Here is a 19,845-nt window from a genome sequence, read left to right as displayed (position 1 = left end):
ATTGTTGAACATTTTGACTTTCAATTTTGTATCGCAGATGAGACTATTTTGGCCTCAGAAGATGATATGCGTTGCTGATGTAAGTTGATTTAATCAATCACGCTTTCCTTCAATTGCCTTTCTTCTCTTGCCCGCATGGTAGATTACTTTTGGTTTTGCTTGTTTACATAATAGACATTTTAATTTCAATGATGTTACCTAACATTTAAAATTAGTTAATTTGACTCTAATATGATATATTGGTGAGTCATTTTTTTTAAATCTTGAATAATCGTTCATGATTAATTCAGTTTGTTTACAAATGTTCATGAATGGTGTAGCCTAGCACTCGGAAAACGTTTTTTTAGGCCTACATGGAAAGTTATTCTATCCCAAAAGGCTAAAGAAATTGTCCTCATTCGCACTGTTGGTATTCTTGGTATTTTATTAGGATCCCCATTAGCTGTTGTAAACATGAAACATGAAATAATACAGAACATTAATAGACAGCTCAAGGACAAAACTACATGCATTTAAAAACGGCACACACAGCCTACATATCGATACATACACACAATATGAGGTGAGGTGTTGCTTTCTGTTTTTTATACCAGGTTTGCTGTTCATTTGAGCAGTATGAGATGGGAGTACCATGCAATAATGGCTCTATATAATACTGTACACTTATTTGTTCTGTATTTGGGGACTATGGTGGGATAAGTGTGTGTGTGGCAGAGCTGTGTTTAAGTTGACTATGCAAACCATTTGGAATTTTCAACGCGTTTCTTACAAAAATAAGTGATGCAGTCAGTCTCTCCACAACTCTTAGCAAAGAGAGACTGGCATGCATAGTATTTACAGTTGAAGTCGGAAGTTGACATACACCTTGGCCAAATACATTTAAACTCAGTTTTTCACAATTCCTGACATTTAATCCTACTAAAAATTCCCTGTCATAGGTCAGTTAGGATCACGACTTTATCTTAAGAATGTGAAATGTTAATAATAGTAGAGAGAAAGATTTATTTCAGCTTTTATTTCTTTCATCACATTCCCGGTGGGTCAGATGTTTACATACACTCAATTAGTATTTGGTAGCATTGCCTTTAAATTCTTTAACTTGGGTCAAAATGTTTCAGGTAGCCTTCCACAAGCTTCCCAAAATAAGTTGGAATGAGCCAAAATTCACCCTTCAGACAGAAATGGTGTAACTGAGTCATGCCTCATGATGCCATCTATTTTGTGAAGTTTACCAGTCCCTCCTGCAGCAAAGCATCCCCACAACATGATGCTGCCGCCCCGTGCTTCATGGTTGGGATGTTGTTCTTCGGCCTGCAAGCCTCCCCCTTTTTCCTCCAAACATAACAATGGTCATTATGGCCAAACAGTTATATTTTTGTTTCATCAGACCAGAGGACATTTCTCCAAAAAATACGATCTTTGTTCCCATGTGCAGTTGCAAACCGTAGTCTGGCTTTTTTTATGGCGGTTTTGGAGCAGTGGCTTTTTCCTTGCTGAGCGGCCTTTCAGGTTATGTCGATATAGGACTTGTTTTACTGTGAATATCGATACTTTTGTACGTGTTTCCTCCAGCATCTTCACAAGGTCCTTTGCTGTTATTCTGGGATTGATTTGCACTGTTCGCACCAAAGTACATTCATCTTTATGAGACAGAACGTGTCTCCTTCCTGAGCGGTATGACGGCTGCGTGGTCCCATGGTGTTTATACTTGCATACCATTGTTTGTATAGATGAACTTGGTACCTTCAGGTGTTTGGAAATTGCTCCCAAGGATGTACCAAACTTGTTGAGGTCTACAAATGTTTTTTTCTGATGTCTTGGTCCATTTCTTTTGATTTTCCCATGATGTCAAGCAAAGAGGCACTGTGTTTGAAGGTAGGCCTTGAAATACATCCACAGGTACACCTCCAATTGACTCAAATGGTGTTAATTAGCCTATCAGAAGCTTCTAAAGCCATGATATACTTTTCTGGAATTATCCAAGCTGTTTAAAGACACAGTGAAATTAGTGTATGTAAACTTATGACCCACTGGAATTGTGATACAGTGAGTTATAAGTGGAATAATCTGTTTGTAAACAATTGCTGGAAAAATGACTTGTGTCATGCACGAAGTATATGTCCTAACTGACTTGCTAAAACTATAGTTTGTTAACAAGAAATGTGTGGAGTGATTGGAAAACAAGTTTTAATGACTCCAAATTAAGTGTATGTAAACTTCCAACTTCAAATGTATATTAGCCCTCTGATTACAATGAAGAGCAAGACGTGCCGCTCTGTTCTAGGACAGCTACAGGTTAACTAGGTCTTTCTTAGCAGCACCTGATCACGTGGCTGGACAATAATCAAGATAAGACAAAACTAAAGTGTGCAGGACTTATTTTCTGGAGTATGGTGTCAAAAAAACAGAACATCTCTTTATTACGGACAGACCTTTCCCCGTCTTTACAACCATTGAATCTATATGTTTTGACCATGACAGTTATAAGGTAACATCAGTGGCATGTCATTGGTGCGGCAGGGTAGCCTAGTGGTTAGAGCGTTGGACTAGTAACCGAAAGGTTGCAAGTTCAAATCCCCGAGCTGACAAGGTACACATCTGTCGTTCTGCCCCTGAAGAGGCAGTTAACCCACTGTTCCTAGGCCGTCATTGAAAATAAGAATTTGTTCTTAACTGACTTGCCTAGTAAAATAAAGATTTTAAAAAATAAATAAAATATTTTTTTTTAAATAGAGGGCCTAGAGAACTACCCTGCTGTACACCACACCCTACATGTTTGACATTAGAGAAGCTAACATTAAATAAAACCCTCTGAGTTGTATTAGATAGCTTTGAATCCATGATATTACAGAGGTTAAAAAGCCATAAAACATACTTTTCTCAACAAAAGGTTATGGTCAATAATAATAATAATAATAATAATATAGACTGCGCTGAAATCTAACAGTACAGCTCCCACAATCTTCTTACCGATTTCTTTCAACCAATCATCAGTCATTTGTGTCAGTGCATCACATGTTTAGTGCCCTTCTCTATAAGCTTGCTGAAAGTCTGTTGTCAATTTGTTTACAGAGAAAATATCATTGTATTTGGTCACAATTTTTTCTAACAGTTTGATAAGAGCTGGCAGCAAGCCGTTTGGTCTGCTGTTAGAACCAGTAAAGGCCACTTTACCACTCTTGGGTAGCGGAATGACTTTGGTTTCCCTTCAGGCCTGAGGACAAAGATATAGATATGACAGATAGGAGTGGCCATATAGTCAGCTACCATCCTCAGCAGCCTTCCATCTAAGTTGGCAATGCCAGGAGGTTTGTCATTATTGATTGATAACAATTATTTTTTACCTGTCCCACACTTTACAAAATTCAAACTTACAATGCTTTTCTTTCATTATTTGTTTTTTTTATGTATTATATATGATTGTTCACTGTTTATTGTTGGTATTTCCTGCTTAGGTTTGCCACTTTGCCAATAAAGTAATCATTCAAATAATTGACAACATCAAATGGTTTTGTGATGAATAAGCCATCTGATTTGATGAAAGATGCAGTTGAATTTGTCTTTCTGTCCATAATTTCATTTAAAGTACGCCAACATTTTTTTCCATAATTCATTATGTCATTGATCTTGGCTTCATAATACAGTTTCTAGTCACATAATTTCTCATTTTGCAATAAGTCAGCCAGTTAGATGTGCAGCCAGGCTTATTAGCCATGTCTCTTTCTTATTAGCCACGTCTTTTTCTTATTAGCCACATCTTTTTCATACAGTTGTTCAATTCCTCATCAATCCATGGAGCCTTAACAGTTCTAACAGTCAGTTTCTTAACAGGTGCATGTGTATCAATAATTGTAATCATCCACATAAGTGTCACAGCAAAAACCTTTCTATGATCTCTTATACAATATTTTAGGCCCATCTTTTGGAACCTTGGTTCTCATAGATATAGCCACTATTTTATGATCACTACATCCAGTGTAAATCTTTTGACTGTGCGTTACTTAGTAAACAACATTTAATGGATATGCTATATTGCTACATTTCCAGGTAGCACGTGTGATAGGCGTACGTTTATAATGTCTGCTGAAACCGATCCACAGTAAGGCCACCCTCCAGACATCATGCCTTCTGAAACAGATCCACAGTAAACCTACCTACCCCTCTGATCTGAAATGGTTACTGTAGATGTAAAGACATAATGCAACTGACTTGGCCAATGTTTTTCCAGAGAGGTGAGTGAGTGAGAGTGTGTGACAGATGTGCTCTGTTGTCATTGGAGATGCTTGCCCTTTAGTTGCTTCGAGACTTTTGAGGGGCATGCTCATTGGTCCCGTATAATGAAGTTGACCTATGCATGATTAGCTTTAGTTTTTAGCTGTTTCAACCTGAATGGTCATCACACCTTTATCCTATTTGTCTCGAATTGATTGTAAAGCATACGGTCATCATAATTCTGTATAATGCAATGATTGTATTTAATGCCTCAAAGTATGAGTATTATGAAATTAACATGTACATTTATCATTCAACAATGTATTTAATATATTTGTGGACACTAAATACAATATTTGCATTATATACAATTATGATGAGACAGCAATGGTTTTATAATGCAAAATGTAAATATGTCTATTATGCCACAGAACACTGGTCGAACACTGAACTAGAACACTTGCCATACAATCCTCTCTCTCCCATTTCCATAAGCCCAGAGTGAGGCTGCTGCTTGCGGTGGAGAGCAGAGCACACGTGGGCTAATGACTTTCTCTGGTGGGTGGGTGGGTGGAGCAGCCGCCACCAGATAACCTGAACCACTTGTCCACTGTGCCAAGCTAACGACACATTGGGAAGCAAATGGAACATTAGACCATTACATGGCTGTCGTTTGCTCCCTGTGACACTAGAAATGGTCGTTCCCATATCCGTTCTAATAAATTGACAGGAGGAAACAGCACAGAAGTCCACTCCAAAGCTTCCCTGAATTGGATGTGTTTTCATTGTACCAGACAGGTGTTTTTGTGTCAAGTTCCATGAGCAGCTGGAGCAGAGAGAGGGAAAACCTACCCGGATCCACTATTGACCTCCATCTCCGGACACACACAGGTAAGAGAAATGACCGAGGTAAAGTTGGTTTTATTTTCACACATTTGGACATTCAACAGACATTCAACAAACATGTATCACACATTCAACAGACATTTGCCAAAATTTTAAAATCAATAACTAATTCACCATTTGTCCCAGATTCATCAAACTAGATATGATTTATTCTATAAACGTCAAGCATACTTTTACAACCTTTGTTGTGAATACAAATTCCAGTTTTGATTTTATAGAAATATAGAAAATCTATAAAATGCCATTTAAAGCGGTATAAATCAATAACTAATTCAACATTTGATACAGAAACATCAAACTAGGTATGATTTATTCTATAAATGTCTAGCATACTTTTACAACCTTTTGTTTTTAGTAAACATTCCAGTTTTGATTTGAAACAAATACATAAAATCTATAAGATGCCATTTAAAGAACTATAAATCAATAACTAATTCACCGTTTGTCACAGAAACATTAAACTAGGCAGGATTTATTCTATAAATGTTTTCCAGTGTACTTTTACAACCTTTGCTTTGAGTAAACATTGCAGTTCTGATTTGATAGAAATACATTAACGTCTATAAAATGGCATTAAAAAAAATATATATCAATAACATTTTCACTGATTATGACACAATCATCAAACTTGATATTATTTATTCTATAAATGTCTAACATAGTTTTAAAACCTTTCTTGTGAATACAAATGCCAGTTTTGATTTTATAGAAATACATCAAATCTATAAGATGCAATTTAAAGAAGTATAAATCAATAACTAATTCCCCGTTTGTCACAGAAACATCAAACTATGTATGATTTATTCTATAAATATCTAGCATACTTTTACAACCTTTGTTTTGAGTAAAAAATAATTCCAGTTTTGACTTGATAGAAATACATAAAATCTATCAAATGCCATTTTAAACTGTATAAACCAATAATGAATTCATTGTTTGTCACAGAAACATCAAACAATGTGTGATTTATTAGGTCATTTAGGATCACCAATTTATTTTAAGAATGTGAAGTAGAGAGTGATTTATTTCAGCTTTTATTTTTTTCATTACATTAGCAGTGGGTCAGAAGTTTACATACACTCAATTAGTATTTGGTAGCATTGCCTTTAAATTATTTAACTTGGGTCAAACATTTTGGGTAGCCTTCCACAAGTTTCCCACAATAAGTTGGATGAATTTTGGCCCATTCCTCCTGACATAGCTGGTGTAACTGAGTCAGGTATGTAGGCCTCCTTGCTCACACACGCTTTTTCAGTTCTGCCCAGAAACGTTTTATAGGATTGAGGTCAGGGCTTTGTGATGGCCACTCCAATACATTGACTTTGTTGTCCTTAAGCCATTTTGCCACAACTTTGGATGTATGCTTGGGATCATTGTCCATTTGGAAGACCCATTTGCAACAAAGCTTTAACTTCCTGACTGATATCTTGAGATGTTGCTTCATTATATCCACATATTTTCCATCCTCATGATGCCATCTATTTTGTGAAGTGCACCAGTCCCTCCTGCAGCAAAGCACCCCCACAACATGCCACCCCAATGCTTCCCGGTTGGAATGGTGTTCTTTGGCTTGCAAGCCTCCCCTTTTTCCTCCAAACATAACGATGGTCATTATGGCCAAACAGTTATATTTTTGTTTCATCAGACCAGAGGACATTTCTCCAAAATGTACGATCTTTGTCCTCATGTGCAGTTGCAAACCGTAGTCAGGTTTTTTTTATGGCGGATTTAGAGCAGTGGCTTCTTCCTTGCTGAGCGGCCTTTCAGGTTATGTCATTAAAGGACTCGGTTTACTGTGGATATGTAGTGGGGAGAACAAGTATTTGATACACTGCCGCTTTTGCAGGTTTTCCTACTTACAAAGCATGTAGAGGTCTGTAATTTTTTTAATCATAGGTACACTTCAACTGTGAGAGACGGAATCTAAAACAAAAATCCAGAAAATCACATTGTATGATTTTTAAGTAATTAATTAGCATTTTATTGCATGACATAAGTATTTGATCACCTACCAACCAGTAAGAATTCCGGCTCTCACAGACCTGTTAGTTTTTCTTTAAGAAGCCCTCCTGTTCTCCACTCATTACCTGTATTAACTGCACCGGTTTGAACTCGTTACCTGTCTAAAAGACACCGTCCACACACTCGATCAAACAGACTACAACCTCTCCACAATGGCCAAGACCAGAGAGCTGTGTAAGGACATCAGGGGTGAAATTGTAGACCTGCACAAGGCTGGGATGGGCTACAGGACAAACTACAGTTTGTTAATAAGAAATTTGTGGAGTGGTTGAAAAACAAGTTTTAATGACTCCAACCTTAGTGTATGTAAACTTCTGACTTCAACTGTATATATATATATATATATATATATATATATATATATATATATATATATTATGACAGAATCATCAATCTAGGTAAAATATTTTCTATAAATGTCTAGCATACTTTTACAACCTTTGGTTTGAGGAAGAATTCCAGTTTTGATTTTGTAGAAATACATCAAATCTACAAAATTCAAGTTTAAAGCTGTGTAAATCAATAACTAAGGCACAGTTTGTCACAAAAACATCAAACTAAGTATGATTTATTCTATAAATGTCTAGCATACTTTTACAACCTTTGTTTTGAGTAAAAATTCCAGTTTTGACTTGATTGAAAACATAAAAATCTATCAAATGCCATTTTTAACTGTATAAATCAATAACAAATTAATTTTTTGTCACAGAAACATTAAACAAGGTGTTATTTATTCTATAAATGTCTAGCATACCTTTACAACTTTGTTTTAAGTAAAAATTCCAGTTTTGATTTAACAGAGGGCATCTAGTCCATCTAGAGGATGTGTGGTCAAAGTTCCAACGAGTCTGTTATACACTATTAGAAAGTGCCTGGCATACAATTCTGCATCTTCAGTCATATAAGAGTTAACCATGATATACACTACCGTTCAAAAGTTTGGGGTCACTTAGACATGTCCTTGTTTTTGAAAGAAAAGCACATTTTTTGTCTATTAAAATAACATCAAACTGATCAGAAATACAGTGAAAATATTGTTAATGTTGTAAATGACTTTTGTAGCTGGACACAGCTGATTTTTTAATTGAATATCTACCTAGGTGTACAGAGGTCCATTATCAGCAACCATCACTCCTGTGTTCCAATGGGACGTTGTGTTAGCTAATCCAAGTTTATCATTTTAAAAGGCTAATTGATCATTAGAAAACCCTTTCGTAATGATTTTAGCATAGCTGAAAACTGTTCTGATTAAATCTTGCTCTGATTAAAGAAGCAATAAAACTGTCCTTCTTTAGACTAGTTGAGTATCTGGAGCAACAGCATTTCTGGGTTCGATTACAGGCTCAAAATGGCCAGAACAAAGGACTTTCTTCTTAAACTCTTCAATCTATTCTTGTTCTGAGAAATTAAGGCTATTACATGGGTGAAATTGCTAATAAACTGAAGATCTCGTACAACATAGTGTACTACTTCCTTCACAGAACAGAGCAAACTGTCTCTAACCAGAATAGAAAGAGGAGTGGGAGGCCCTGGTGCACAACTGAGCAAGAGGACAAGTACATTTGAGTGTCTAGTTTGAGAAAAGTCCTCAACTGGCAGCTTCATTAATTAGTACCCGCAAAAAACACCAGTCTCAAAGTCTGTTTGATGTTTTATAGATTTGATGTATTTCTATAAAATCAAAACTGGCATTTGTATTCACAACAAAGGTTTTAAAAGTATGCTAGACATTTGTATAATAAATCATATCTAGTTTGATGATTCTGTGACAAACGGTGAATTAATTGATGATTTATACAGCTTTAAATGGCATTTTATAGATTTTATGTATTTCTATAATATCAAAACTGGAAGTTTTCCTCAACAAAGGTTGTAAAAGTATGCTAAACATTTATAGAATCAATCATACCTAGTTTGATGTTTCTGTGACAAACGGTGAATTAGTTATTGATTTATACTTCTTTAAATTATATTTTATAGATTTTATGCATTTCTATCAAATCAAAACTGGAATGTTTACTCAAAACAAAAGTTTGTAAAAGTATGCTTGACATTCATAGAATAAATCATACCTAGTTTGATTTTAGGATGTCTGTTGAATGTGTGAATATAAAACCAACTTTACCTTGGTAGAGAAATGACCTCTTCATAGTATTTAAAACTAAAGAAATGTTATCTGTGAGCTACAATTCATGGCACATACTTTATGCATAATAACTAAATGCATACAAACATTCACCTTGGCCTGAAGTTCCTTACATTAATGAAATAGCTGACTGAAGATTTGAGCACAACATGTCAAAACTGTGTAACTTGAAAGAAAAATTTACAGCACAGAAAATGCATCAAAGACCTAATTAGATGTATTTTGTGTTGTCACATACCAGATAGATGCAGTGAAATGTGCTGTTTTACAGGTTCAGCCATAGTAGAACAGCACCCCTGGAGCAAATTAGGGTTAAGTGCTTTGCTCAAGTGCACATCGACAGATTCTTCACCTTGTCTGCTCAGATATTCAAACCAACGACCTTTCGGTTACTGGCCCAATGCCCAAACTGCTAGGCTACCTGCCGCCTAAATTAACACAAGAGAAACCACAAGAGACACTGAATCCTGTATAAGTAAAGTTGTTGTCACTAGAAATGTGCCACTCTAAAGTCGCCTGAAAACAAGCAGGTAGATTAGCAATATATCAGAGGCATGACTGTTAAACCTGTGCTACACACGAACTCCAGGCAAGTAGGCACTTTTATTTGGGGAGGGGGGAGGGGTCACATTTGTATCACTTTTTATATCCCACCTGATTTTTATGGCAATTGCTTCATGCTGTTCTATATGCTAAAAATGTTTTGAATGGGCCACATAAACAAATGTATTTATTCAGTCTAAATAGATTTTGAGAATAATGCCTACATATACTTTGTATATGGAATCACAGAGGACTGGGTCCTCAGGTAGAGTTCACATTCAACCTCAATCAGCCAGGGCATACACATTACAACAACAGACGAGTTACAGCAATTGAAAGCAACACTGCCACATTTAATTTCAATGACTTGCATTATGCCGGTGGCCGGTGTGGCCGGTGTGTTTACGGACATATTCAATCAATCCCTATACCAGTCTGCTGTTCCCACATGCTTCAAGAGGGCCACCATTGTTCCTGTTCCCAAGAAAGCTAAGGTAACTGAGCTAAACGACTACCGCCCGTAGCACTCACATCCGTCATCATGAAGTGCTTTGAGAGACTAGTCAAGGACCATATCACCTCCACCCTACCTGACACCCTTGACCCACTCCAATTTGCTTACCGCCCAAATAGGTCCACAGACGATGCAATCTCAACCACATTGCACACTGCCCTAACCCATCTGGACAAGAGGAATACCTATGTGAGAATGCTGTTCATCGACTACAGCTCGGCATTCAACACCATAGTACCCTCCAAGCTCGTCATCAAGCTCGAGACCCTGGGTCTCGACCCCGCCCTGTGCAACTGGGTACTGGACTTCCTGACGGGCCGCCCCCAGGTGGTGAGGGTAGGCAACAACATCTCCTCCCCGCTGATCCTCAACACTGGGGCCCCACAAGGGTGCGTTCTGAGCCCTCTCCTGTACTCCCTGTTCACCCACGACTGCGTGGCCATGCACGCCTCCAACTCAATCATCAAGTTTGCGGACGACACAACAGTGGTAGGCTTGATTACCAACAACGACGAGACGGCCTACAGGGAGGAGGTGAGGGCCCTCGGAGTGTGGTGTCAGGAAAATAACCTCACACTCAACGTCAACAAAACTAAGGAGATGATTGTGGACTTCAGGAAACAGCAGAGGGAACACCCCCATCCACATCGATGGAACAGTAGTGGAGAGGGTAGCAAGTTTTAAGTTCCTCGGCATACACATCACAGACAAACTGAATTGGTCCACTCACACAGACAGCATCGTGAGGAAGGCGCAGCAGCGCCTCTTCAACCTCAGGAGGCTGAAGAAATTCACTTGTCACCAAAAGCACTCACAAACTTCTACAGATGCACAATCGAGAGCATCCTGGCGGGCTGTATCACCGCCTGGTATGGCAACTGCACCGCCCTCAACCGTAAGGCTCTCCAGAGGGTAGTGAGGTCTGCACAACGCATCACCGGGGCAAACTACCTGCCCTCCAGGACACCTACACCACCTGATGCTACAGGAAGGCCATAAAGATCATCAAGGACATCAACCACCCGAGCCACTGCCTGTTCACCCCGCTGCCATCCAGAAGGCGAGGTCAGTACAGGTGCATCAAAGCTGGGACCGAGAGACTGAAAAACAGCTTATATCTCAAGGCCATCAGACTGTTAAACAGCCACCACTAACATTGAGTGGCTACTGCCAACACACTGTCAATGACACTGACTCTACTCCAGCCACTTTAATCATGGGAATCGATGGGAAATGATGTAAATATATCACTAGCCACTTTAAACAATGCTACCTTATATAATGTTACTTACCCTACATTGTTCATCTCATATGCATACGTTGATACTGTACTCTATATCATCGACTGCATCCTTATGTAATACATGTATCACTAGCCACTTTAACTATGCCACTTGGTTTACATACTTATCTCATATGTATATACTGTACTCGATATCATCTACTGTATCTTGCCTATGCTGCTCTGTACCATCACTCATTCATATATCCTTATGTACATATTCTTTATCCCCTTACACTGTGTATGACAGTAGTTTTTTTGGAATTGTTAGTTAGATTACTTGCTCGTTATTACTGCATTGTCGGAACTAGAAGCACAAGCATTTCGCTACACTCGCATTAACATCTGCTAACCATGTGTATGTGACAAATAAAATTTGATTTGATTTGATTTTGATTTATGCACAAAGGGCCCTCCCCAAATAAGATAAAGGAGACTCTCAGAATTGTTGGTAAAAGCATGTCAATGGTAACCATGTTAGCCTTTTCCTGTGTGCTTGCGTCGGGTGGAGTACCATGCCACTGCTTTTGTTATCCTAGTCAATCACAGTAGTCTGTTTTACATTTACATTAGTCATTTAACAGACACTCTTATAAGTCAGAGTGACTTACAGAGCATTCATCTGGAAGGAACAGGATGTTTCTGTGGGCAATTGTTCTCCTGTCATGTGACCAGCCTGTCAGACAAGGCAGGCAGGGTGTGAACTAAGACTGAGAGCTAAACGCCTGACTTCACTGTTTCCTTCTTTCCCCCGCTCTCGCCTTTTGTTCACAGGCCTAGCCCGCAGCAAAGAGATATAACTGGCTCTCATAGCTCTCGCTCGTTCAAAGGAAGGGGGGGAATTTTACAGGTAAACAGTTTCTCTCCCTTCTTTTGACTGTTTGCCAACAGCTTTATGCCAAGGCAGGCTTTCCCCTTGAAAAGGTGCAGAGAGCGATTGCCCCAGAGCTAGATAGATCCCTGTAGTTTATGTAATGGAAAAACTGTTTGATAAGGTTGAGACGTGTGCTGGAAATCAGTCAGTTATTACTGCCAGATAAGAGCCGATGATGACTGCTTTAATGTTGCTCTGTTTCATAGCCAATTTGTTGGAAAAAGTGCACTTTGAAGTATATCACAAGGCAGTGTGTTATAAATTGAGCATATCTCTTTGTATGCACATACATAATTGAATTACCTGATGTAACAAGCTGACAATACTCTATTTTCTTCTTAAATGGTTTATGTACATGTTACAGGGCCAAATAGGGAAGTTTGTGAGCACTATGAAACTTGATGTAGAGTTCCATCTCACTGATTTGGCAAATTCAATCTGAAGCCTGTAAGCGTGTTTGTGTCCTAATGAATTCTGCTGTTTTTGTTTGTTGTGCTCTAGCCGTACTTAATGCAGTCAGCTGGGGCTGAGGCCAGAGCACTTGTGTTGAACAAAGGCCATTAGGTGGGTTGGAAAGGTAAATAGATTTAATTGCTCAGCCATTAACAAGAACACGGTGGCATCTCTGTGACATGGCGTTTTAGGTTTATAGCCAGAGAATAATTGTGGTAGGGAGGTTGTAAGTGTTAGTGAGGGAAAGAGTAAAAAAAATAATACATGTTCATAAAATATATATTTAAATTGTCTAAAGTGACTTCTGTCCTGGTCAAATAACAGAAGCCTATATGATATCTGTGTCCCTGTCTTTTACGATTAGTGGTAATGAAAGAAAAAAAGCAAGGTGAGGTTTCTATTTTTGCCTACGGAGATGTAGCCCGAGGCCGGCATTGGATTCAATCCAACAGATTAACAACCTGCGCACAGTGATATACATTTAAAGGACATTTTGTGGAGATTACGTTTGCTGTAAACGTCTCTGCAGATGTTTAGCTCATGCCTAAATCACCTTATAAAGTCCATCGCATTCTACAGGTTATCAGTGTTGTTTTTTAATGGAATTAAAAATAAAAATAAAAATCACAAGTATTTTCACTTTGAGACCAATTTTAAATGCCAGAGGGATACAGACAATTGGGAAAAATAGCTTGAAGGGTTGGTGCAGTGATTGAACCCCGGTCTCCGGTGGGAGAGGAGTAGGCCTACATGTGGTTAGAGAAGGTGAGCATTACTCTTTACACAAGGGGCTCTGCATCTACAGTAGTGTGTTTGCTAGTGGGGGATCGAAAGGGGGAGCAGAATCAAAGAATGCATGATTTAAATAGTAAACCCCTCTTCGAGCAAATGAGAGTGGGGCACTCAGACCCTGGCACTCAGACCCCAACAACACTTAGAAATTAGGACAGTGACTTGGATATTGACATGATAAAATTAGGTTACTCAATGTGAATAAATGTTGTGTGTGTGCATGTGCTGTCCTCCCCTATGAAGGAAGTAGGCAGATGTTTCCCACAGTGCTTATAATTCCTTATTGATAGTCTGGTAACAGTACTCAGTAAGCAAACCCATTTCCAGCAGGGTGCAATCAGCTGTAATAGTTGTTTGTATGTGTGCCCACATACCAGAGAACTGGGTGACTCATTGTTTGGGCCTGTAATAAATAGCTGCCTTTGCTTTACTTCACAGAGACAAATGCTTTTACCTTTGCATTGCCCTCTAAGATACACATACAGTGCCTTGCGAAAGTATTCGGCCCCCTTGAACTTTGCGACCTTTTGCCACATTTCAAGCTTCAAACATAAAGATATAAAACTGTATTTTTTTGTGAAGAATCAACAACAAGTGGGACACAATCATGAAGTGGAACGACATTTATTGGATATTTCAAACTTTTTTAACAAATCAAAAACTGAAAAATTGGGCGTGCAAAATTATTTATTTAATAGGACTGAATGTCTGGATGTGTTTTTGCAGCCTTTGTCATCAGCCCTCAAAAGATGACGGAGGCCATGTTTGGGACAGGGAACGATCAGTGGGTCTGTCCCAACGACCGGCAGCTGGCCCTTCGAGCCAAGTGAGTACGCACTCCAAAATCTCTACCATCTCACTAAGTATGTGAATGTTTTTGTCGTGTCACCTGGGGAAGATGTAATGGTTATGTAAAGTATTCCTGTGCCCATCATTATTTTCATCACATGGTATAGTTTTTGTTGTAGAACTGAGTGTGTGTTTTGTTGAAACTTGTTTTTGATAGCATGGCAGTTCTGTTTTAGAAAACCTTTGTGACAATTTGATCTTACACTGCAATGTATATTTTTGTATTTGATACAACATTCTGTGTACTAGTTTGTGTGTTCAGTGCAGTCATATAAGGAGATGTTTTTGCTAACAGGATAGATATTTCTGTAGGGTGTGCATACGTGCATGCATAAGCCTGTGTTAGTCACATGTTTCACTTTGGCCTGCACTGCCACATGTAATGACACGAAAGAATAAACATGAAAATTGATGAACTTCGTAAAGCAACATGTGTGTCTGTGTCCCAGGTTGCAGACAGGCTGGTCTGTTCACACCTTCTGTACAGACCGACAGAGGAAGAGCCAGATGCTGGAGCAGCAGGAGATGGAGAACATCGTTAGTGTCATCCGCAGGGCTGAGGGACTGGAACAGATTGAACAGCTCCGCATCGGGTAGGATGCACGCGCGCACACACACACCACACATGCGGTTGGTACTGCTATTGAAAATGAGAATAAAACCATGAATTTGTGGTAGTTTATCTGGAATGACTATCCTTAAGCTGTCAGTTGCAGTCCATAGCCAACTTTAGTGTGTGTGTGTGTGTGTGTGTGTGTGTGTGTGTGTGTGTGTGTGTCCAGGAGGCTGGTGGAGCGTCTGGACAACATGAGGAAAAGTGCGATGGGAAACGGCCGGTCCCAGTGCCTGCTGTGTGGGGAGGTCCTGGGCCTCCTTGGAACCCCCTCCGTCTTCTGTCAGGACTGCTGCAAGGTAAAGGTCACCGTACCTACTCTTCCGTTCTACTATAGCAGAGGCCCAAACAGACCTGAAGGGTTGCAGTATCTTTGGTTTTCATCCAAATCTCTTAATCCGTAACTCTTCCCAGCATTTGAAAGTACTGTAGGGGATAGAGCAGGGAAAATAAATTACCAATACCAATATTGCCTTCCTCTTACCGAAGCAATTTTTGCTTACATCTGTAATTTTTGTGATTAGGCAATGGCACTAGTTTACAACCGGAGTATGCAATTGAGATGATGCACTGGTAGAACGAAGAGGAGCTCGCGATTTGGGGTGAATACATCAAGTAGCCTACCAATGGAACGTTTTTGTAGGACTTTAAAGGTTCAATCTGTGATTAAATTAATGAGATATACCCAATGTTAGACAAAAATCAAAAGTTATAAATGCCTTTATGAGCTTAGTTCAACTTTTGTACCCCATCAGAACCCCAAATAAAATATTGATTTACTCCATTGTTTTTAAACTAGGTAATTGTAATCAAACACTATTATAGCCTCAAAACATGGTTGAAACTATACTTTTGATATCATAGAGCTATGGGTGCAATGACTGATCTATGAATTTGAGGGGTTACATTTCTCCAGCCCCATCCCTCACTTTGCTTTTGTTTGAACTGCAGATTGCCACTTTACATTTACTGTTAGATCAATTACATGGCTATCTAGCAACAATATCCTATTTAAAATTTGGTATCTAGCTAATGTGTTTTGAGTTCCCACTTCCTCGGGTGGTGAATTATGTAGCATATAGCCTAGGTCAATATCCACAAAAAAAGATGGGGGCAAATTCATCTCTAAGGAGCCAAAAATAACTGATCATTCTGAATCATATTTTGAAATGTTACAAATTAAAATGTCAATCATGCATTCCCTGAATAAGTTAGATGAAATAGCCAACTTCTTTCTTGTCTTACTTATTGATGACACTGGAAAAAGTTAGTCTAGAGCCCTGTCGATAATGGAAAGTAACTGCGTCAAAAAATATGCTTTTGTATTTATCGATGATGTTGATAATTAACACATCTGATTCAACTAAAGGCTTGATAATGAGATGCGTTCACTACTCTTTTTAACCGTGAATCATTACAATTGCAGTATTCTCCTACATATACTGTGCTTTTGACATATTGGCCATGAAGCCCATTGAACTTCTCCTATGACCAGTAGCTTTATCTAGATCGGTCATAGCGTTTTCCGAGTGTTCTCTCCAACTCCTCTGCTCCATGTGCTAGAGGCCAATGGCACTGGGACATAATGAGATCAGAAGGGAGGAAATGAAACAACCAAAGGGAAATAGATTATGTGGGTCTCTGAGAGGAAATGTAATAAGTGGTATGCGACTGTATAAACCAGATAAGAGGGGGTTCATTCTGCTGTTCAATAGTGACTATAATGGCTCTCATCTCAAACAGATACTTACAAGAGCTCTGTCATGTCAATAACGTAATAACTCTCGCCAAGCAAGGCACAGGCCTATTAGACCGAATGTATATGGTTGGTCCTGGTCAGTCCCTGGATGGGAGACCATATGCTGCTGGAAGTGGTGTTGGAGGGCCAGTAGGAGGCACTCTTTCCTCTGGTCTAAAAAAATATCCCAATGCCCCAGGGCAGTGATTGGGGACATTTCCCTGTGTAGGGTGCCGTCTTTCGGATGGGACATTAAACGGGTGTCCTAACTCTCTGAGGTCATTAAAGATCCCTTGGCACTTATCGTAAGAGTAGGGGTGTTAACCCCGGTGTCCTGGCTAAATTCCCAATCTGACCCTCAAACCATCACGGTCACCTAATAATCCCCAGTTTACAATTGGTTCATTCATCCCCCTCCTCTCCCCTGTAACTATTCCTCGGATCGTTGCTGCAAATGAGAACATGTTCTCAGTCAACATACCTGGTTAAATAACGGATAAATAAATAAATAAATAGAACTCATCATTTGGGAATATTGTTTAATTATAGTGAATGGCAGTTCAATTCACTGTTCCAAAGCATGGACTTGACTGGATAGCCAGCTTGTAGTAATCACTTTTCACCATAGGGTTGCAGAAAAGACCTCAGATGTGAATGCCTAAATTGCTTACCTAAAGCATGAAAGCGGGAGTGTTTTATGATAATCTATGTAAAATAACATATCAAATGGGCAAATATTTCTGAATATACTCATTCTCCTACTAATTTCCCTGTAAAAAATGTACAAATACTGTAAATTAGTTGATGTTGCATGATATGTTCAATGGTGTACTCATGATGTTATGCAAACTCCTTAAGTGGTCTATGCTAGACTGTTTTATGTATCGCTTGACGACATGAGAGCAAATGTGGAGAGGTCAGTTTGAAGATAGTAGGAAGGAAAAGGCCGGTAGTAAACTTAAGGCACAGGAGAGGGCAGCAAAGCCCTGGAAGAGGAACATAGAGCAGGCTGTGTTTAGGGTCTCATAGGAAATGGATATGTGGATATCTTCACCATTCTAACTGGGAGGGACAGGTGTGGAGGCATGCATATATATACTACTTACTTGTTGAACGTTTATAGTCTTGTCAATAAATCCCCCCAGTCTAAACACAGCCCAGATTTGTTAGTATGTAATTGGAAGGTAGACAAATGTATTGGTCACTAGGTGACTGAAGTCTTCAGAAGAAGACCTGCTCTCGGTGTGAAAACCGACAGGTGTACACATCCATCAGACTATGCTCTGTAGCTAGAGTACAGATGAGATGGCTATAGTCAGGCATCTTTGAGCCAGTTATCCTGGAACCCAGAAGCAAATCTTACGTGCGATGGCCAGCTTTCTGGCATAACATTCCATTTATATTAACATTCTGTTAGAGTAAACTACTATTTTAGTAGCAGTTCGGCAGTTGACCGAAAATGTTTGATCTTAGGAGGTGGAGACCCAGATATTCTATATCTCGTTACTTCAGAAAAGACGATCATGAGCACTTCAGCCAAGGTCTCTCCTCCCTTGCATTAGGCTTGATTAAAGCTTCCTTCCTGTGATTTTATCAAGTGAAATTGTATTGGTCATATACACATATTTAGCAGATGTTATTGCTGGTGTAGTGAAATGCTTGCTTTTCAACATCATAATCAACCCTGCTTCCAAATCGATTCTTCAGGTAATGTAATTGGATGTTTTTTACACTGCTCCATCCAAACAAGCTCTCGCTTTGTCAAAGGCTACGCTAGGTGAACACACTGAAGATCTTTGCTGTTCTCTAGGGACATACAAATGTTTCCTTTTTTCTTGTTGTAAGATAATGGATTTTTTTTCCATTTTTAGCAATGCAAAACATACACATACAAACGAGAACATACAAACATTCACAACATCATCCCTGCCCAGACCCACCTGCTCACATCTCCAGCGCCCATATCACTCTCTGCCACATGGCCTCAAACTGCACCATTTTGTTTCTCTCCGTCTCCCACACACTTTCAATGTTTACAAATATGTTTCTGATGATTGTATTAATGCTCAGTTCCAAGTCGATCCCTTAGCCCTTTACTCCCAGGCCACTGCTGTAGATCTGAGAGGACTGGATAGATTGATGCAGTATGATGAAAACTACACCCAGCCAGCCATTCAGAATGCAGAAGGAAGCTGTCTTCAGAAGTTCCTAGTGTGTAGGGGCTAGAGCCCATTTGAAATTCCGCATAAGTCTGCATGTTCAAATGACTCACCCCCTTTATTTGTGGTGGGAGGAGGTTGAGCAGTGTTTTGTTGAGTTGTGCAATGACTTGACTTCACATCATGGAAATACATGATGTGTCACAGTGACTTTTCTGTGAACTTTTCAATGTCACAAACTTGGCTGTGATGGCTCAGCAAATTTCCAACACTCTGATAACTATTAATGGTACACTATAATTGAATATCAGTGATTTTTATTCTGTTTCGTTCTTTAAACAATAAAAAAAGTGTCCTTTCAAAAGCTTTATATTTATTGACATTCATTTCATTATTGCAGGATATATATTATCAGACACGCTCCAATTTTATGAAGTACAAAGTTGTTGGACTTACTAAAAGATTTTCACTTGGCACTGTTTTCAATTTCAATATGGAACATTGCATTTTGTATAGTAATTCAAGCCAAACTGTAAAATGATCATGTGCTTTTTTTACTGTTACAAAAGACAGCAGCAAAGTGCAACAACTTTATAGCTAAGTATTTCTATAACTTTTTATAACTTACAGTATATAATACATATAAAAGTATTGTATGACCTTTTTGTGTTTTGTCCATGTTACTCAGTACACCACTCATGGTCAATTCAAAATCGGGTCTTCTTTAAAAAAAAGTTATTCT

General features: G+C 38.9%; 1 protein-coding gene across 2 annotated transcripts in view; it reads left to right on the top strand.

Moving 5' to 3' along the window:
- The first annotated feature begins 4,806 nt into the window (after positions 1 to 4,806).
- The window catches only part of doc2b (double C2-like domains, beta), a 295,785-nt gene continuing 280,746 nt past the window's right edge, over positions 4,807 to 19,845 (top strand). For both annotated transcript variants that reach the window (XM_042309299.1, XM_024393613.2), the window contains exons 1-4: positions 4,807 to 5,103; positions 14,471 to 14,570; positions 15,043 to 15,186; positions 15,376 to 15,505. In XM_042309299.1, coding sequence (XP_042165233.1) covers positions 5,031 to 5,103; positions 14,471 to 14,570; positions 15,043 to 15,186; positions 15,376 to 15,505 — 447 coding nt within the window. In that variant the 5' untranslated portion in view covers positions 4,807 to 5,030. The remainder of the gene's footprint in view (positions 5,104 to 14,470; positions 14,571 to 15,042; positions 15,187 to 15,375; positions 15,506 to 19,845) is intronic.

This window comes from Oncorhynchus tshawytscha, linkage group LG30, assembly GCF_018296145.1.
Source record: "Oncorhynchus tshawytscha isolate Ot180627B linkage group LG30, Otsh_v2.0, whole genome shotgun sequence".
Taxonomy (NCBI): domain Eukaryota; kingdom Metazoa; phylum Chordata; class Actinopteri; order Salmoniformes; family Salmonidae; genus Oncorhynchus; species Oncorhynchus tshawytscha.
The sequence above is the reverse complement of the archived record's forward strand: the minus strand, read 5'-3'. Positions and strand labels throughout refer to the sequence as shown.